The sequence below is a fragment of the Schistosoma haematobium genome, chromosome 2, assembly GCF_000699445.3.
Source record: "Schistosoma haematobium chromosome 2, whole genome shotgun sequence".
Classification (NCBI taxonomy): domain Eukaryota; kingdom Metazoa; phylum Platyhelminthes; class Trematoda; order Strigeidida; family Schistosomatidae; genus Schistosoma; species Schistosoma haematobium.
The window spans coordinates 1360600-1379132 of NC_067197.1; the positions used below are offsets into that span (position 1 = coordinate 1360600).

The 18533-nt window shown below is 36.6% G+C and overlaps 1 protein-coding gene across 1 annotated transcript in view; it reads left to right on the forward strand.

Moving 5' to 3' along the window:
* Positions 1-8324: 8324 nt before the first annotated feature.
* FTSJD2_4 (FtsJ methyltransferase domain-containing protein 2) overlaps positions 8325-18533 on the forward strand; it is a 32012-nt gene continuing 21803 nt past the window's right edge. Inside the window, exons 1-8 of the mRNA XM_051214098.1 lie at positions 8325-8872; positions 8911-8984; positions 9018-9072; positions 9106-9982; positions 10931-10969; positions 11793-12197; positions 13245-13339; positions 15450-15519. Of these exons, the coding sequence (XP_051067225.1) occupies positions 9941-9982; positions 10931-10969; positions 11793-12197; positions 13245-13339; positions 15450-15519 (651 nt within the window). The 5' untranslated portion in view covers positions 8325-8872; positions 8911-8984; positions 9018-9072; positions 9106-9940. The remainder of the gene's footprint in view (positions 8873-8910; positions 8985-9017; positions 9073-9105; positions 9983-10930; positions 10970-11792; positions 12198-13244; positions 13340-15449; positions 15520-18533) is intronic.

The following is an 18533-nucleotide window of genomic DNA, read 5'->3' on the forward strand; positions in this document are numbered from 1 at the left end:
TATGGTAATAATCTCGATTCGATATTATTGAAGTTTATCATTATTAATCCGATCAGCTTTCTAGCTTTGGATACTTGAGATATAATGTGCTCAGAAAAGTTCAGACTGTTGCCATATCTTAAACCCAGGTCACGAACAGTGTTGAGAGGTTTGAGTGTATGTGTGTGTATAGTCAGATTTAAGTTAAGGCAGCGACCAATGTGAGTAAATCCACTTTTGTCAACATTAAGTGGCATATTCCACGAAACAGTCCATTCGTACAACTTGTTTATTTCCTCTTGGATTACCGCTGAAATATAGCCTTCTTTCATGGGAGAAGAGAATGAATAAACTACTTTCAGGTCATCAGCAAAAGGAAAGGCTTACCATACTGAAAGAGGGAACACACGTCATTGATAAAAAGAAGAATGAGTAATGGACCAATCACACTTCCTTGTATAACCCCACTGGTTACATTCACAAGTTTAGAGTAGCAAGATCCAGAGCGAACGATTTGGCTACGTTCTTCTAAAAAGATTTGAGCCAAGATAAAAGGGATTCTGTATGCCAAATGAAGAGAGTTTTAAAAGAAGAAGTTTGTGTGAGACACTGTCGAAAGCCCTACTAAAATCGAAGCAAAGAATTATCACTGACTGACCAACATCTCTTCTCTGGGTAATTTGATCAAAAAACTCCAGGTGCGATGTGAAACATGAGCGTTTAGTCATAAACCCGTGTTGGGATGGTCTGATCAGACTGGCCGAAAGTAAAAATGATAATAGCTGTTTGTGGATGATTTTTCCATGGCTCTTGATAGCACTAATGTCAAATTGATGGACCTGTATTTAGCAATATCACTACGTGATTCAATTTCGAACCTAGGGGTGATAAGAGATGTTTTCCATAAAGATGGATAGGTCCCATATTCCATTGATAGGTTGAAAGGTTTTAAACAAAATAATGGGAATTCTCTACTACCATATTTCAAAAATGATGAAGGAATCCCGCCAGATCCACCGTCGTAAGACATTTTCAGGACAGCTATGACCTGCATGATGTTGGAGGGTATGAAATCAATTTTAGATAGGTGTCTGGATGTCAGTATTCGAAATGTAATGATAGAGCTTTCAGTTTCAGTTTTGTAGCATTGCGAGAAGTGCTTGCTGAACTGTAAAAGAATAAGTTTTCCATGGTAAACACTGAATGAAAGTTTCAGTCCGTTTCCATGTTTATTGATCAAAATGTCTGCTCTGGTACATCATTGAAGCTTTAGAGTTCAATTGTATGGCGTTTAAGAGTGAATAATACTCAGTACAACTCTATGGTTACTCATAAAAAACTCATGACTGGTATGCACTGAGATAGAGTCTATGATTATTGTGAACATTAAATCAAGTGTATCACTCCCCCAATGATGTACCAGAGCAGACATTTTGATCAATAAACATGGAAACGGACTGAAACTTTCATTCAGTGTTTACCATGGAAAACTTATTCTTTTACAGTTCAGCAAGCACTTCTCGCAATGCTACAAAACTGAAACTGAAAGCTCTATCATTACATTTCGAATACTGACATCCAGACACCTATCTAAAATTGATTTCATACCCTCCAACATCATGCAGGTCATAGCTGTCCTGAAAATGTCTTACGACGGTGGATCTGGCGGGATTCCTTCATCATTTTTGAAATATGGTAGTAGAGAATTCCCATTATTTTGTTTAAAACCTTTCAACCTATCAATGGAATATGGGACCTATCCATCTTTATGGAAAACATCTCTTATCACCCCTAGGTTCGAAATTGAATCACGTAGTGATATTGCTAAATACAGGTCCATCAATTTGACATTAGTGCTATCAAGAGCCATGGAAAAATCATCCACAAACAGCTATTATCATTTTTACTTTCGGCCAGTCTGATCAGACCATCCCAACACGGGTTTATGACTAAACGCTCATGTTTCACATCGCACCTGGAGTTTTTTGATCAAATTACCCAGAGAAGAGATGTTGGTCAGTCAGTGATAATTCTTTGCTTCGATTTTAGTAGGGCTTTCGACAGTGTCTCACACAAACTTCTTCTTTTAAAACTCTCTTCATTTGGCATACAGAATCCCCTTTTATCTTGGCTCAAATCTTTTTTAGAAGAACGTAGCCAAATCGTTCGCTCTGGATCTTGCTACTCTAAACTTGTGAATGTAACCAGTGGGGTTATACAAGGAAGTGTGATTGGTCCATTACTCATTCTTCTTTTTATCAATGACGTGTGTTCCCTCTTTCAGTATGGTAAGCCTTTCCTTTTTGCTGATGACCTGAAAGTAGTTTATTCATTCTCTTCTCCCATGAAAGAAGGCTATATTTCAGCGGTAATCCAAGAGGAAATAAACAAGTTGTACGAATGGACTGTTTCGTGGAATATGCCACTTAATGTTGACAAAAGTGGATTTACTCACATTGGTCGCTGCCTTAACTTAAATCTGACTATACACACACATACACTCAAACCTCTCAACACTGTTCGTGACCTGGGTTTAAGATATGGCAACAGTCTGAACTTTTCTGAGCACATTATATCTCAAGTATCCAAAGCTAGAAAGCTGATCGGATTAATAATGATAAACTTCAATAATATCGAATCGAGATTATTACCATACAGAAAATGTATCTTACCCACTCTTGAATATGGTATTTTAGTTTACAGTAATTTCAGACATAATGACCCGATTAAAATTGAAGGAGTTCAAAGAAAGTTCACCAAAGCTGTTCTGGGGTATTCTGATAACAAAGACTATCACCAAAGATGTCAACAACTCAACTTAGAACCTCTTTGGATCAGACGAATCAAATTAAATCTTATCTTTATCTACCGGCTTATTAACGGTATTTCTTACTCTTCGGTATCCACCACTTCATACCTTATGATATCATCCCACAATCTACGCAATAAGGAGAATATTCTAGCGATTCCAAGAACTCACAAACTTACGTCAGAATTTTTCCTTATTCGCTACTCAACCATGTGGAACAGACTGCCAGTGAACCTCCGTTGCAGTGAAACTACAAACCGGTTCAAAAGTCTTCTTGACGATTTTTCTTTCCGAAAGTGGATTATGTCACCTATTGAATATCAATGTATTCAATAATGATTTATACAAACAAGGTCCGTCATCCATTTAATTGCCTGAAAAGCAAAATAAAACCTTTAAATCTTTTCACGTCCATTTTATTTTATTTCTATTTATCTTAATATATGAAGTCAGCTTATGTTCGTGTTTATCATTATTACCGTTACTCATATCATTATTAGTTCCCCGACACATTAGATATTCTTTTATCGCTTCTTATCCTTCGAAACATACTTAACTCCAGACTGTCCTTTGAAATCAATTGTGACTTTCATAGCATCATTCTTAATTATTATTGCACAAATATTTATACCAATATCCGGTTTCACTCTGTATACTATTACATAAATCTAAATGTATTCATCCGAGTGCATTGAAGGATTTTTATTTTATTTTCCTAAATTGTTGGTTTCCTTCTGAGGTTGATATTCATTACACAATTATTATTCTTATCATGGATGAAACTTTTCACCAGGTGTTCGCTTCTTTTCTCTCTTCTTTCCCTCTAAATAAATATTCTTAAGGTTACGAAGTTTGTAATTAAGACAATAACTTGTGTTACACTTAAATTAACTTCTCAGACCCGTTTTATCTTCACTATGCATAAATGGCTCATACATATTGACATTTCGTTATCCTTTTCACTTAATTGAGACCTTCATAGCATCACTCCAAACTATAACTGCACAAACATTTATTCTAGCGTCATAACCTACTGCGATAATAGGTTATTTTTCTTAATTATTTTTGTCACTAATTTGACGATATATACATAGTCGTATGTTCTCGTTTTGTGTTCATAAACACACCAATTAAAACTGTTTGCGTATTTCACGTCTCCTTTATTCCTATTCCCTTATTTTCTCCATTTCCTTCTTTAAACTCAATTCAATATTCTTCTCAATTACACAGACCCCATTTATTGTTATTAATGTTCTACTATTATTACTCTTTTTTAATATGGCAAGTATAATGCTAACATTATTGAAAATTGTGTATTATTGCATTTTTGAAGAAACCCGAAATGGTTTCTTCACAACACTTATGTACCCATGTGATGTTTGTGAATAATAATAATAATAATCCGACCCTTGCTTTGTCAATCCTCGTCTTTACGTCTGCATCAGATTCTTCTTGTTCATCGATGATACTTCCCAGATACGTGAAGGATTCCACATCTTCCAGAGTTTCGCCACCAAGATTGATTGGATTGCTGTTTTCCGTGTTTTATTTGAGGACGTTGGTTTTCCCCTTGTGTATGCTGAGGCCTACTGATGCAGTGGCTGTTGCTACACTAGTTGTCTTCATCTGCATTTGTTCATTTGCATGCGATAGGAGGGCTAGGTCATCTGCAAAGTCCAAATCGGCAAACTGGTTCTGAGCTGTTCATTGTATGCCGTATTTTCCTCAGATGTCGAGGTCTTAATAATCCAATCGACCACCAGAAGAAAGAGGAAGGTAGAGAGTAGACAGCCTTGTCTGACTCCGGTCCTTACTTGGAATGTATCTGTCAGCTGTCCTCCATGCACGACTTTGCATTGTAGTCCGTCGTATGAGTTCCGGATAATATTGACAATCTTTTCAGGAACTCCGTAGTGTCGAAGAGGTTTTCATACCGTTCTCCTCTCTACAATGTCACTCCACCTGTAGCTCTGTAGAATTATGGTCTACTATGATATTAGTACTGCTCTAATAATAGACCTAATCCTAAATTTGTAGAGTTTTCATGATATAACAGCCTAATCTATAAGATCTTACGTGGAAGTCACATCATCGTCTACACCAACTCACTGTATCGTAACAACTACCAATACATAATGAAGAACAAGCTTAGGCTGGAGATAGAACAATATATTTAATATGAATAAAAGATATAAGGTAACATTCAGTAGGGACCACACCCGCATGGCCGAGCCATGCCATTCGATCAACTCCAATTCATTCAATTCCTTGTTCCTGCTTTTTTATCGTTAGGTATTTCCCCGCGTTAAATATTGAATATCTATTTTCCGAGTAGTCTCGTGTTTAGCTTTGTGGATTGTGTGGTTATTGTCCAATGCCACTACACTACTCTCCCACCAGAATCAACGTGATGTTGGTTCGATACCGAATTGGACGGGATTGTCGTGCGCCGAAGGTTACCAAGACTAGTAAGAATCCTCCAGGTAATGATAAGCTGAAAGATAAATCAAAAGAAGGCGGCAGTACCTGGTCGGGAAATACATGTAATAATTTTAAAATACCTTCCTTCATGCTTACCACGCTTAGAATGAAAATTTGGGTGAAGATTATTTGAGCTATAGAAAATGGGATTACAATAATAATAATAAAACGATGCGTGTTTATAGCCGTTGGTTAATAACTTAACGTATAAGTGAAAAGTAATTTGTGTTTAGAAATATTAAAGTAATGAATATTGTAGACATGTTAATATTGGTATTAGTTTTGGTTTAAATTATGAAATCAAATAACGTTCATGCTAGTAAGTTGTCCATGAGTTGATTTTCAATTTCATTAGCATTAGTAGGCTAACTGAAGGAACAAAAGTATTATTGTGGAGATGAATTCCAACTAGTGTTCCAGTTAGTTTGATACGACTTCAGTCTATCAAAATTTAGCTTTGAGAAATCCAGCATCAGAATTCATAAGTAATCTCCTCATCCTTTCTTTGCATGTCAGAACTAATCGTCATTTCACAGTTTTATGTGGTGGAGAGAGAAAACCCAAGTATGGACATGAAAGATCAATACGACAAAGTTTATTCTATATACCCCACAACTGCTTAAAAGTAACTGAACTTGATGCAGCTTCTACGAGATACCGTCTTGAAATAAAATCCGTAGAATTTTTTGTCAGAAAATGACGGTTCAAATGGTTCCAATGGTTGTGGACGGAATGGAAGAAACTTTCGCTTAACAGGCTTCTGTGTCTAGTAGCGGTGGGTCACCAATACCTCCAGGAGGGAATCTAGGTATATTAACGATAATAGAGGGAAAAATTGGTAAATCATAGTGAGATGTTATCCTTACTCCTTAAGAATAGGTCAAGTTTCCTCTTAGTGGACTCCTGGGAAGTCGCTTGGACTAGTTTAGTCAGCAGTGAATTCCAGTATTTGACAACTCTTAAGGAGTAGAGGTTGGGTCTACAGTCCGTTCTGCTGTATTGTGTCTACAGTTTCTGGGTGTTACCCCTTAGGTTTGTGTCGGAGCTAAACTTATGTAGGTGTTTAAGGGGATGTCCAGAAGTGTTAGGGATACTGTAAGCCATCAGAAGGTCACATCTACGACGCCTATACTCTTATGGGTAAAGGTTGAGTGATAGGAGGCGCTCTTTATAATGTTTAAATTTGAGTCCTGAACTGATTTGGTGGCTCGTCGTTGGATACGCTCCAGAGTGTCCTTATCCTTTTGAAATGAGGGAGGAAATACTATGTTTCCGTACTCTAAATGGAGACGAATAAAACTGTTGAAAATTATGTGGAAAGTTCTATCGTCAAACTGTCCAAGAATGCGCTTCGATGTTATCAGTGCAAGGTTTGCTCGAAAGGCATTTCTGTCACAGTTAGCGTGCGACTTCGAATCATAGGGCATCAGGACTAGAGAGGAGTCTCTTAAATTGTGACTCTAGTCTGCAACATGTTTCAAATGAACTACTTTACACTTTGAAGTGTTAAAGGAAGGTCTGTTAGCGCCTGTCCAACTTTGAAGTCGCGTCAGATTCTCCTGAAGTGCCTGTATATCGTCATGGTTGCGTACCTCTCTCCAAAGTTTCACGTCATCAGCGAAAAGCAATAAGTCTAACGACACCTGTTGTGGGAGATCATTTATATAAATCAGGAAGAGAAGAGGTCTTAGTACTGAGCCCTGGGGAAACAACTAGGACATTCCATAGCCTGAGATAAATTGAAGTTAACCCTGACCTTAAAATGTCGATTTTTCAGATATGAAATGAGCCAGTCAAATAGAGGTGGTCTGATACCCAATCCTTTGAGCTTATTGATAAGACACATACTGTTAACCTTATCAAAAGCTTTTGAGAAATCAAGGTAAATGATATCAACCTTCCCTTACTATCAAGGATGCTTGTCCATATGCCCACCGCGGTCAACAGGTTGGCCATACAATATTAATCCTTCCTGAAATCATGCTGTTGGGGTAAGAAGAAACTTAAGGACATCAAATAGTCATATCTTACATCGCATATCGGGGATTCCATGATTTTTGAAGGTATAGAGAGAAGAGCCACCGGTCGTAACTTGAAGGTCCGTTGCGTCGAGCTCCTTTGAAAATTGGTGTGATGTAAGCCAACTTCCAAGTTTCCGGAAGTTTGCCTCGGCTTAGCGAGCGTGAGAACATCGCGCTGATTGGTGTTGCCAGGATTGAAGCTGCCTCCCTCATATAGCAGAATGAACCATATCTGGGCCAGGAGAAGTGTATTTTCTTAGGCGCTGCAGTTTCCAGAATACCAAGCTAGCGCTCAGATTCACTTTGGAAAGTCCTGTGAAGTTGCAAATGAAGCTGTCATCAGTATAGTTGATATGGGTCGGTTGAAATGTCCGAAAGTATTGTTCAGCCAAAAGCTTAGCGGTGTCACCGTCGTTATTGGTCGGGCCAATAGGACCTAGCAGTTGGGAAACTACAGTTTTGGCTTGTCGAAGAGAGGCTGCATAGCGCAATAAGCTTTTCGGATTGGAGACAAATTTATCCATAAGCTTTGTCTGGTACTGAAGCCTGTCTTCTCTTATTGATTTGGTGCATATGTTCCTTATATGTTTGTATTGCCTGTACGCGCCGTTGTCAGTTTGTTTGTATTCTGCCCAACAGTACTTTTTGCGGCTTAGCAAGCAAAGAGTGTGGTTCTTGATGATTGTAGGTTGCTTGTAGCTTTTGGGGACCGTTTGAGGAACTGAATGCTTTGTAGCACATAAGAACGTGTGCAGTAAGAAGTCCCAATGAACATCCACATCAAGTTGAGGGTGAACACCCCAATCCACCTGTTGCAGATAGTCCTATAAAGCTGACATATTCAACCGTTTGAAATTCCAGCGCCTGTTGTTGGTGGTATATCTTAGCTCAGTTTTGCTGACGAAACTGAAAGCTATAACAGCGTGATCGCTTTTCCCCAGGGGAGCCAAGATTGAGAGGTTGTCAACTAGGAATTCTTCGTTTGTAAATACCCACTCGAAGCACGACAGCATCTGACTGTTTCTCCGACGAGTTGCCGACTTCACATTTTCGAATAATCCCAGATCCTCAATGAAGTTGAAGAACCGAGCTTCAGTTGAGTTTTCACCTCCTTTAGATGACTCCAACGAGACACATAGAGGTGGTAGACAATCTTACTGAGCACCATACAGATTCATCAAGACTGATAAACTCTTAGTTGTGAACTTGATGTGCCTCCAGGCATGATCTTGTGTATAAGGCTACTCCACCCCCAATTCCTGTTTTTCTGTCGTTGCGAAACAAAGATATCCCAGATATTGCCAGCTCCTAAAAAGATATCCAAGTTTTAGATATTCCAATCAGATGAGCATTAGTAGCATTGTCAAGTTCACGTAGCTCATTCATTTTATTTGGTAAACTCGCGGCGCTCATGTATAAGCAGTTTATGCTTTCAATTTGAAACCGTATGGTCAGCTACAGATTGCTTTTGTGCTTGATCCTGGCGCCATGTGGCCTATCTGGATGCATGTGGATTCCAATTGGCAATCGAAGGTGGACTCACTGACTAGCTCTTCCCAAAGACGTTACACCTAGATGTAAGGTACGGATAGTGGTTTGTTTTCTAACATCAAATTCAAGGTTTCAGTAACCTGTAGATTTCAACTGAGATCGGTCATCCAATGGTGTTGTAGCAGCTGATAGGACAATTCATGGTATGTTTAGGTTTCTCGGTGTTTACCCACTAGGAACAAATCACCACGTCAATTATAAAATCATTTTTTGTGGATTCGAAAACGAAAAGTATGTCATTTTTGAGCTTATTCCTACTTCTAGTTAATAGCGAAGCAGCTTCCCTTTGTGATCACTTAGTAGAACTGTATTTATGATGGCCAGAATGACGCACTTAGCTGTATGAATAACACTGTCAGGCAACTAGCATTAAACCTTGTGACCTCCTGTTCTTCTACAAGCACACAAATTGTTTTGGCTGGTGCGATAATAAAAGCATTGTGTTATTACCTTCGGCGGTGTCGTGAATTGCAGCCATCTACAAGGCATTTAAATGACTCTTTAGAGATGACTATGGAGTTTAGCGAAGGGAGTGAAAAGATTTCTTCTCGGATACTGATTATTAAGGCGTCTGATGACAATTCTTCTCAATACTTAGCGTTGATGAATTCTGTGTTCACAGCTCAAAAGCTTCATGTTCCAATAGACACATGTGTGTTATCGTTACCACAACAGTCAGATAATTTAAATAGCAGATGTGGGCTAAGTTCTCTTGGACACTCAAGTCTTCTTCAGCAGGCTGCAGATCTAACTGGTGGAATTTACTTGCAAGTACCAAGAGTTTCTGGATTACTACAGTATTTGTTGTCAGTATTTTTGCCATCATCTAAAATGAGAACATCTCTTTTACTTCCAGATAGTCGATCCAGTGGTGTTGACTTTCGAGCTGCATGCTTTTGTCATAAACGATTGATTGATATTGGTTATGTTTGTTCGATATGTTTGTCTGTATTTTGTGAGTTTAATCCGATATGCCCTACTTGTAATACTCCTTTTTTGTTACCAGCTGTACAAAACATGTGAATAAATACAAAACAAGAGACTTGTTCTTTTCTTCTTGACAATGTATATTAACTTAAGATGCTTATTCGCATTATAGATGTCTGACGAACGTTCAATGAAAAAAGCTGAAAAACACAAGGTAAATAGTCTTAATATGTAGTGCTTAGTTATTTTTTTTACATTAAGCTATGTATTCATTATATGGTTGTGGAACATCCATACCTATCTTTAAGCAAATAATATCTGGTTCCAATCGTAGGTTCATATTCTACTCTCCATCTTCTGGTGACTAAACTATGATACGTACGTGTGTTTATCTTCAAATACTTGTAACAACTGAGTCACCCTAATATTATAAGTCTATCGTACCGAACTACGTTGAGTTAGACGTCGGCTGCATTACTTATTGTTTGTCTACCGTCTATCATTTACTTGCACGAAGTATATATTTTCTAAATTTAATCGTTATCCGAATTTTTATGCCTTCTTTCTCATTAACATGTTTAGTTGACCGAAGATGTATGAAGTTAAGTAGGATATGTATTTTGTTGATATTATAAGTTATTAAAAAACTACTAAAAGCTAAACTGAGAAAGGGAGTCAGTTGATAAAGTTAATTGTTGGCCTTATGTTGATAGCTGAGACCAATTGTTTGGGGGAAGATTATGATGACCAATAGTTGGAGACTTTTGGCAACAGTTAGAAGTCTGTTACAGCGGCACAGATCCATTTAATTTGTTTACCTTCTTAATCCTGAGTTTCCCAATATTATACTTTTCATTCCGCGAATTTATTCACGAATTACATTCTATATCTAGTCTTTTACTGCCTCTGATACTACTACTACTACTACTACTACTACTACTACTAATAATAATAATAATAATAGTAAGTTCATTTCGCTGTACTGATGTGAGTATCGCCGTGGGTCGATGTCTACTTGATGCATATTCTTTTGTCTCTTATAACTGACTGACGGACAATCGTTAGGCAAAATACATTCTAAATAAAATTATATTCATTGCACAAAAGATTTAAATGGAAAGCATGCCATTCAATAGGTTTTATCTTGTCTATTTTTTTACAGCTATCTGATCCACTTGACGATGTAGCTTGGAAAATTATGGTAAGTTCTAGCTGAAGACGTACTTATTCGGGACGTTTTTGTCATCAGTCTTGAATATCGAAGTGCCCTGTGGGCAACGTAATGCTTTTTTTAGAGTTACAGTATTATTAGAATACTATAGGTTATCTAGTGGAGTTTAGTGTTCGAAGAATATTTAACTTTCAAACAATAGGTAATAGCTTCGAATCGGTCGAGTAACGTCGTGAGCTTTAACATAGTGTTATTTATGTAGTTGATATGTCAATCCGAAGTGACCTGATTGGTCAGCGAATAAAGAAATATCTAGTACATCGCATATCTCTATTGTAATATATGCCTCTACTTATTATATTACCCCAAAAATAACTTATTTCGGCTCAAATCTAGTTGATCAGACTGTCTGGTTATTGAGTGCGTGTCCCATGTGAGATTAAGCAGCACTGACGCTTTGACAAGACTTCTCAAATTAATTTAAGTTAAATTATATGCGTGAAATAAAAGATTTGAAGCATTAGATATGTGTATACAAATGAAATAAAGATAGATGACTGATTACCACTTATTCAAATATGATAATCTAAATACAAGAGAGCATACAATTAACTAGCCGGTATTACGCTCTTGCAACATTACGGTAAACGACAAGCTTAATAAATAGAAAATGATATTTATATATTTAGAAGGGTTAAGTTTGAAAATAAATGAAATGTATGCTTATAGTGATACTGTCGTTTGTCGTAAATTAATTGAAAAATCTGCTTATATACTCACTTAAATTACAGAAATAAATGCTTAACTTTCCTATTACAATTTCTCTTGTTTAAAATCTTTTTCGGGTCAATAGCGAAAGATGGGTTATGAACATGGTCAAGGATTGGGTGTTAATGCTCACGGTGTAGTTGAACCGGTTGCATTGAGTAAACAAAAAGGCAGAAGTGGTCTCGGTTCAGTAAGAACAACATCGTCATCTGATAAAAAGATTGAATCATTCTCAGGCGAACTCTATCAATCTTCCAATCCAAATTTAGTCTGGCATGAAGGTTGTGATGATGATTATACTACAGCTGATGGAGATCGTACGTGGTCATGGTCAATGGAAGGCGGACCTTCTATTAATTCCTTATTGGAATTGAATTCTCTAATTATCAGTCCCGATGAACCGGAGGCTTTAGGTCCGCCTATTGAAGAGTTAGATAATGAAGATAAATTCTGCTCGATCCATCTTGTTCAAGAAGTTCTAAATTATAAGGTTCGCTGACGTTTCTCAACTAGTTTACATAGTTATATATGTTTTGTAAAACAGTAGTAGAATATTTGATTGTTAGTTTATTTTCGAGACATTTACACACATTTTTAATCGTCCATTTAGTTTACTGTATGTCCAGTACTAGTATAAAACTAGGTTTTGAGAAAATTGGGGACATTCAAATGGGGAAGTGGGATAAGTTCAAGAATATTCTGTCTCAGTAATCCCCGCGTTGATGTATAGACCTTCTGGTTGGCGTCATCTCAATCTTAATCAATGGTAATGTTGTTTAAAATTGATTTCAGGGGGTTCGAGTGTATTTATTCTCTGTTCACTTCTGAATTTCGAGTTTCAATAATAAATTTTATTATCTGAGTTGATTTCTTCTGAGTGATTGCGTTGCGACTCTCAGTCTCTTGAATGGATATCGGTAACCGAACCCCTGGTTAGGTTACTGGTGATATTTCAGAATTGAGTGAATTATCTTGTTCTTTTCTACGGATTTGAGTTGGTTAGTTTGTATTTGGAGTTTAACATCACGAACTGATTTCGGTTAAACATTCATTGGAAATAAGGAAGCTCTGGACAACTGTCTAATCCCACTGTGGGATCACTTAGTAGTGAGTATTTATGGGTCCACCATTGAGGATAGAACTCAGAACCTTCAGGTTTAACTATGAGCACTTAACCTTTAGATTATTGAGTTGATATCCAGTGGCCAACATGTCTAATTCCAAAATAACTCGTAATATTTCGCAAGTCATCCATTGTCAGTGATGATACTTATCTCACCCCCGACATAGTCGAACTCTACTAGTCACAACTTCTCACTATAACTTCGCGAATCACATTTCAAAGTTAGTCATTGGTAAGCACATGTTAGTTATTATAGAATGTTGTTAAAATCGTATTCAACATCCAGCAATTGACATTTGATTACATAGACTGTGTTTAATTTGGCTGCACATTTTTTTTCCTCTTTTGTCTTTGTATTACATTTGGCATGATAATCTAATCATCTTTCTCATTCGTCTTCTTACTTATGTATAGAATCAGTTGGATTATTTATCAAAATTGAATGTCACTAAAAGTCATGAACGTTGTAATCCATACGAATTGATAAAGAAGGGGATTTTTATGAACAGGTAAATATGATGATGTATTAGTTTTGTTATTTGTTATTTTATAATCAATATTATTATGATCTGTTAGTTGACGGTTAGTTGCCAAAAATCCCAGTGCAAAGATCCATAGTAATTATATAACTAATGGAGAGTGTGGAATAATGGTTCAGACCAAATGAGATGTGTAGACTGTACAGTGGTTGAAATCAGTCGACATAACAATAAATCTAGGTTTCGTGCTAGTTTGCACCCATCAGCTAGGTGTACTTGCAATCGTAAGGGAACTGATATTCTTCCCTCTAGGATTGGAACCCACTGAGTTATTAACAAAAGGTAGTAAAAATGGTGGCTGATAAATATGAGAGATAATGATTCACTGGACGAAAATGGAAAAGTTGATGAGAAAAGACAATACTTAGAAGTAGTAACTGGTATTACTAGGTGTAAAAAATTAAAATACCTCAATGATGGTTTTGATCGTTTAGATACGAAAAATTGGAACTCACTTAACAACCATAGTAGTAAGATAACAGATTGAACGTGAGACGTTAGTACACATTATTTAGGCTCAGGTTGCCGGTATGTTAACACCTCTACATTGTAAAAGGTTTTGGTTCATTAGTTTTTGGATTTATTTATTTTACTATATGAGAATTTTCAAAAGACAATGTTGGTGGGATAGCATGACCAGAATCAGTCTTTTGAGTGGCTTGAATAGTTAGGCCAGTAAGACAATACCTGGAGGTATGTTAAAAAATGGGATCATTTGGCTTTTTTGTTATCGCCATGATCATAATATCTAATTGTTTATAAAGTATGAAGCATATTGTATAACATTTAATTTTGTCCCACTTACTGTGCCGTGGTTGCTTGTCTAAGTGATGAAATACATCTTTGTCTAGTCAATCGAGTACACATCGTATAAATAGTGACACAGTTGTAGGTGGAATAACATAGATATTAGAATGATTATTTATTTATTTACTTAAACACATAAGTTTTGGTACAAAAAGGCACCAAATACATATGCGACACACTTCGTCATTTGATTTGTGTGAGGGCCAGGATATTGCACGGGTCTCCAGACAGAAGCAGGTGGTTTTCTTAAAAGACCACTCCCCGAGCTTTTGATCTAGAGGTCTAATCCACAACGCAGTGAAGCAACGTTAGGAGATGCAATCTCATGTTAGTAGGTGAACATCATTGGGTTCATACGCCATTTGTTTCCTTAAGATCCTGGAGTCCATGTGCACGACTGGTTTGAATTTAGGGTTTTCAAACTCCACTAAGTGTATCCTCCGTATCCATCTATACCAACGTGGTTAAAGCACCGGACATTCGCTTTTCGTCCTTTCAATTTCGTAAACAATACCCTTGCTTCGAGAAGGCAGTGAGTAGGACGTCGTTGTCAGTTGCTGTCAAGGTGTGTCCATGTGAGAACATTTGGAGAAGATCTGACCTTCCCCACCCCTAACCGTACCAGGGCGTTTGGGGGCGTAAGAATGACTAGTCATTTATGTACATACTTCATTAGTTCTACGCCTTTCCATCGAATAGTCCAAGTTGAACAACATAATGATAATGATAATTAACTGTCAAATATGAAATGACAATTGTTGACTTCATCAATATTTCTTTACAACATTGATGCTGCAAATTATACCATTTTAAACTTGTGTTAATTTTATTTCATCATGTTGATATAGTGTGGCAACTTAGACTAATCCATATTTATGCCAAGTTTTACGTATTGATTATGACTAGTTAATCACCTCAATCATTTCAACATATTGATCTACCTCTCATAAATAATGATATCCATTCTAACAGTAATGATATCTAATTCAGTTTGTAATGGTTTCTTAGTTTCTAATCCTAGCCACATTTCATGTATTCTGTAGTGGTATTTGATTGATTAAGCTTAGACAGTTTTCATTGTAATCATTTGCAATAATGAGAATTGTTGAAATATTATGGAATTTGATCATTTAAAAGTTGAAGTAAAAAATGAATCATTTCAACTATTCGGTTATCATGGAACAGGTATTCTCTCCTGTACTTAAGATTTAGGTATTATATACACTTATTATTATCATTATTGTTATTCTTATCACTATTATTAATCTTTTAGAGCTGCAATGAAAATGGCCAACATTGATTCAATCTTTAATGGAATGTTCACAACTGCTGCTCCAAAAGATGTAAGTGCGTTTTTTAAAAGTCAAATGAGAGAAAAGCGGTCATGTTTATTTCACTGTTACATTTCTTCAAATAATTCTTCTCACATTGGGAATGGTTAGGTGGAAAGAATAGATGACAATGTGATTATTTGGAGGTTGTTTTCTGTAGCTTCAGTTTATATATATGTGGATTTATTGTTATCGTCAACTCATATATAAGCTTCTGTTTGACTTTCATTAACTTGGAAGCATTGGACGGCCAGTGCTTCCAGGTTTTCCATGGTGATCTAGCTTCAACTGACTCATGATCTTAACCATTGAAATTACTACAATCTCCACAAAAACCCATCTGATATTTTCATTAACTTGTTTATCATATCATTTTTCATTTGTGAATTAAATTAAACATAAACCTCCTACTACTCAATCTTGTATGATAAATGTCTTAGTTTTGTATATGGTAAGATTTAGTATTTGTGGGTTTACCTTGTATTTTCATGTATTATATAATCACATGTTCTTTAAAGTTAGAAGAGTACAAAGTTATTTAACTGGTTATCTGATAAGTATATTGTTGTAACGGTAATTATGACTTTCTTCAACTTCAACTGAATTGTTTGATTTAAACGAACTAGTATTGTAATGTGTTTTGGGCTTATCTATATCCTGTATCAACGTATATACTTGATCGAACTATCAAAATCATTTAATGTTTCATTTCGTCCCTTTTATAATGAAACGATCAAAGAAATTTGTCATTAAAATAATTGAAGTGGTTACTTTTTCCACCAGACGGATCCCTAATATCTGGCGTAATAGAAATGTTTCGGGACAAAAGAATAGCTAAACACTGTGGATATATAAATCACGAAATTAAATCTACTATGTACATATGAAATACAATGAATGTGTAAAGTTATTTGTCGGCTAGCTGAAAATCAGATGAGGGTAAAATTGCAGATCATCAATATTTAGCATATTAACTCGTAATTTCCAGTACTGTCCAACAAATACTCTGGTAGTCTCAAATAGACCAGCGCTGAAATTAGGAATAACACAGTGGACACATTTGTAAGTATATTATGTTTTTAACTTGGATTTGGGGCGTATCAATAAACAAAGAGATTATTAGCTAGCACACAGCTTATGCAAATGTCGGGCTTTATGTAACCACTGAAAAATTCCCATTATATTAAAACAAGAAATGTATAAGGAATACTCACTTCAATTATCTCAAATCTTTGCACTTCACTTTTGTAGTCAACACGTTATCAAACACTTTATCAGAAATATTTACATTGATCAGTAGGAAGAGTTATACTTGAGGCATTCTTAAACTCTATAGCCCCAGGATAAATGGTCCGCAATCAGTAACCAAAAATTCACAGGTTATAATTTAACAGTTATCATCTCTGATCAGCAAGTTACAACGTCCGAGAATAGGGAGTTTATGACCAGTCACATTCGAAATAAAAACTTTTTCAAGCTTGATTGTAGCATTGCAATCTAATAATGTCAACTTGTCGACTAAAATGATAGGTCTGGTGCTCAATGTTAACAATAGAATTATGAAACGAACTGTCGAACAAACTTTTCATATGATTTTATAGTACATTTAGAGTTCCATAATGGCTTATCTGGAACTGCTATATTCAAATTTCCCTTGGGATCTCGTTATTCCTTAACACGCCCCAAATTTTAGTTAAAATTATAATATACTTACAAGTGTGCCCACTGTGTTCTTCCTAATTTGAGTGCTCGCCTATTTGCAAATACCACAGAACGTGTTGAAAAGCACTGGAAAGTACGAGTTTGTATTTGGAATCCAATCCTATTACTTATTTTTGCCCTTTAAACATTTTTATCATACATGCTGAAGATAGTCTTTCAGCTGTTCCGAAAGAACATTGCTCTAGTTAAAATCAGTAAAGTAGTTTTATGAAAACCTTTTCTCCATCCCATAGCTTTTTTAGTTGTTATTCACTGAATACAGGGAAGTACACTTTTATTCTGATGTAATGCGTCTAATCTTTTTGCAACAACACTTATCATAAACCATATTTTCAACAACAAAAACTCGTTGAATCAATGTAGAAACTGGCACGCTCTGTTCGCTAACTACCATGTGCAACCAGTGTAGTAGTATAGAATTCGACCTTTTGAGATGGCGAATAATTGTAGCTTAGGTGGGTGATTTAGGTTTATTTTTTTCTCTGAGCTGGATGGTTTGGTCGTGGAGCTTTCTTCTGAACGACATCATCAGCACAAACTTCAGCTCAGAGAACAAAATTCCACCTAAATTCGACTAGATAGAGATCAGACCTCAGCAGATGGTACTACCTGACAGTGTCTTTTGTCAACTGATTGCCTTTGAGAAATGTGAAACACTGAGACGTAATGTTTTTTCTCAACAAATGTGGTTCGACCTAGTACATACAATTAAAGTGTCTCCCTATGTCAAATTAATTACTTATTGAAGTAGCTGTCAAATAATAAACGAATGTGTTCTAGTTTTATATCGTCAGTACAACTTTGGTGAATGTTATATCCCAGTGAAGATTAAATTACGAGTAACTAGGATATAACAGTGAATATGTTATATTAAAAAAGCATGAATATCGAAGCGTGAATAGAATTCTCAGTAAATATCGTCATTTTCATTTTATTTGCGTGAGGGCTGTGATACTGCTCGGGTGCCCAGACCGAAGCAGGTGGTTTTTTAGGGACTACTCCCCGAGCCTTTGACCTAAAGGTCTGGCCCACAAGGCAGTGCAGCAACGTAAGGAGATGCAGTCCCATGGTAGTCGGTGATCAACGATTGGTTCATACACCATTTGTTCCCTCAGGATGCTGGAGCCGATGTGCGCCATTGGTTTGGATTCGGGGTCTTCTAACTCCCCTAGGTGGACTCACCGTGCCCATCGGCCCGGCTAAGGCTCCGGACATTCGCTTTTTGTCCTCTCAATTTCGTAAACACCCCGCCACGAGAAGGCAATGAGTAGGACTTCCCTGGCAGAGGCTATATGGGTGTGGTC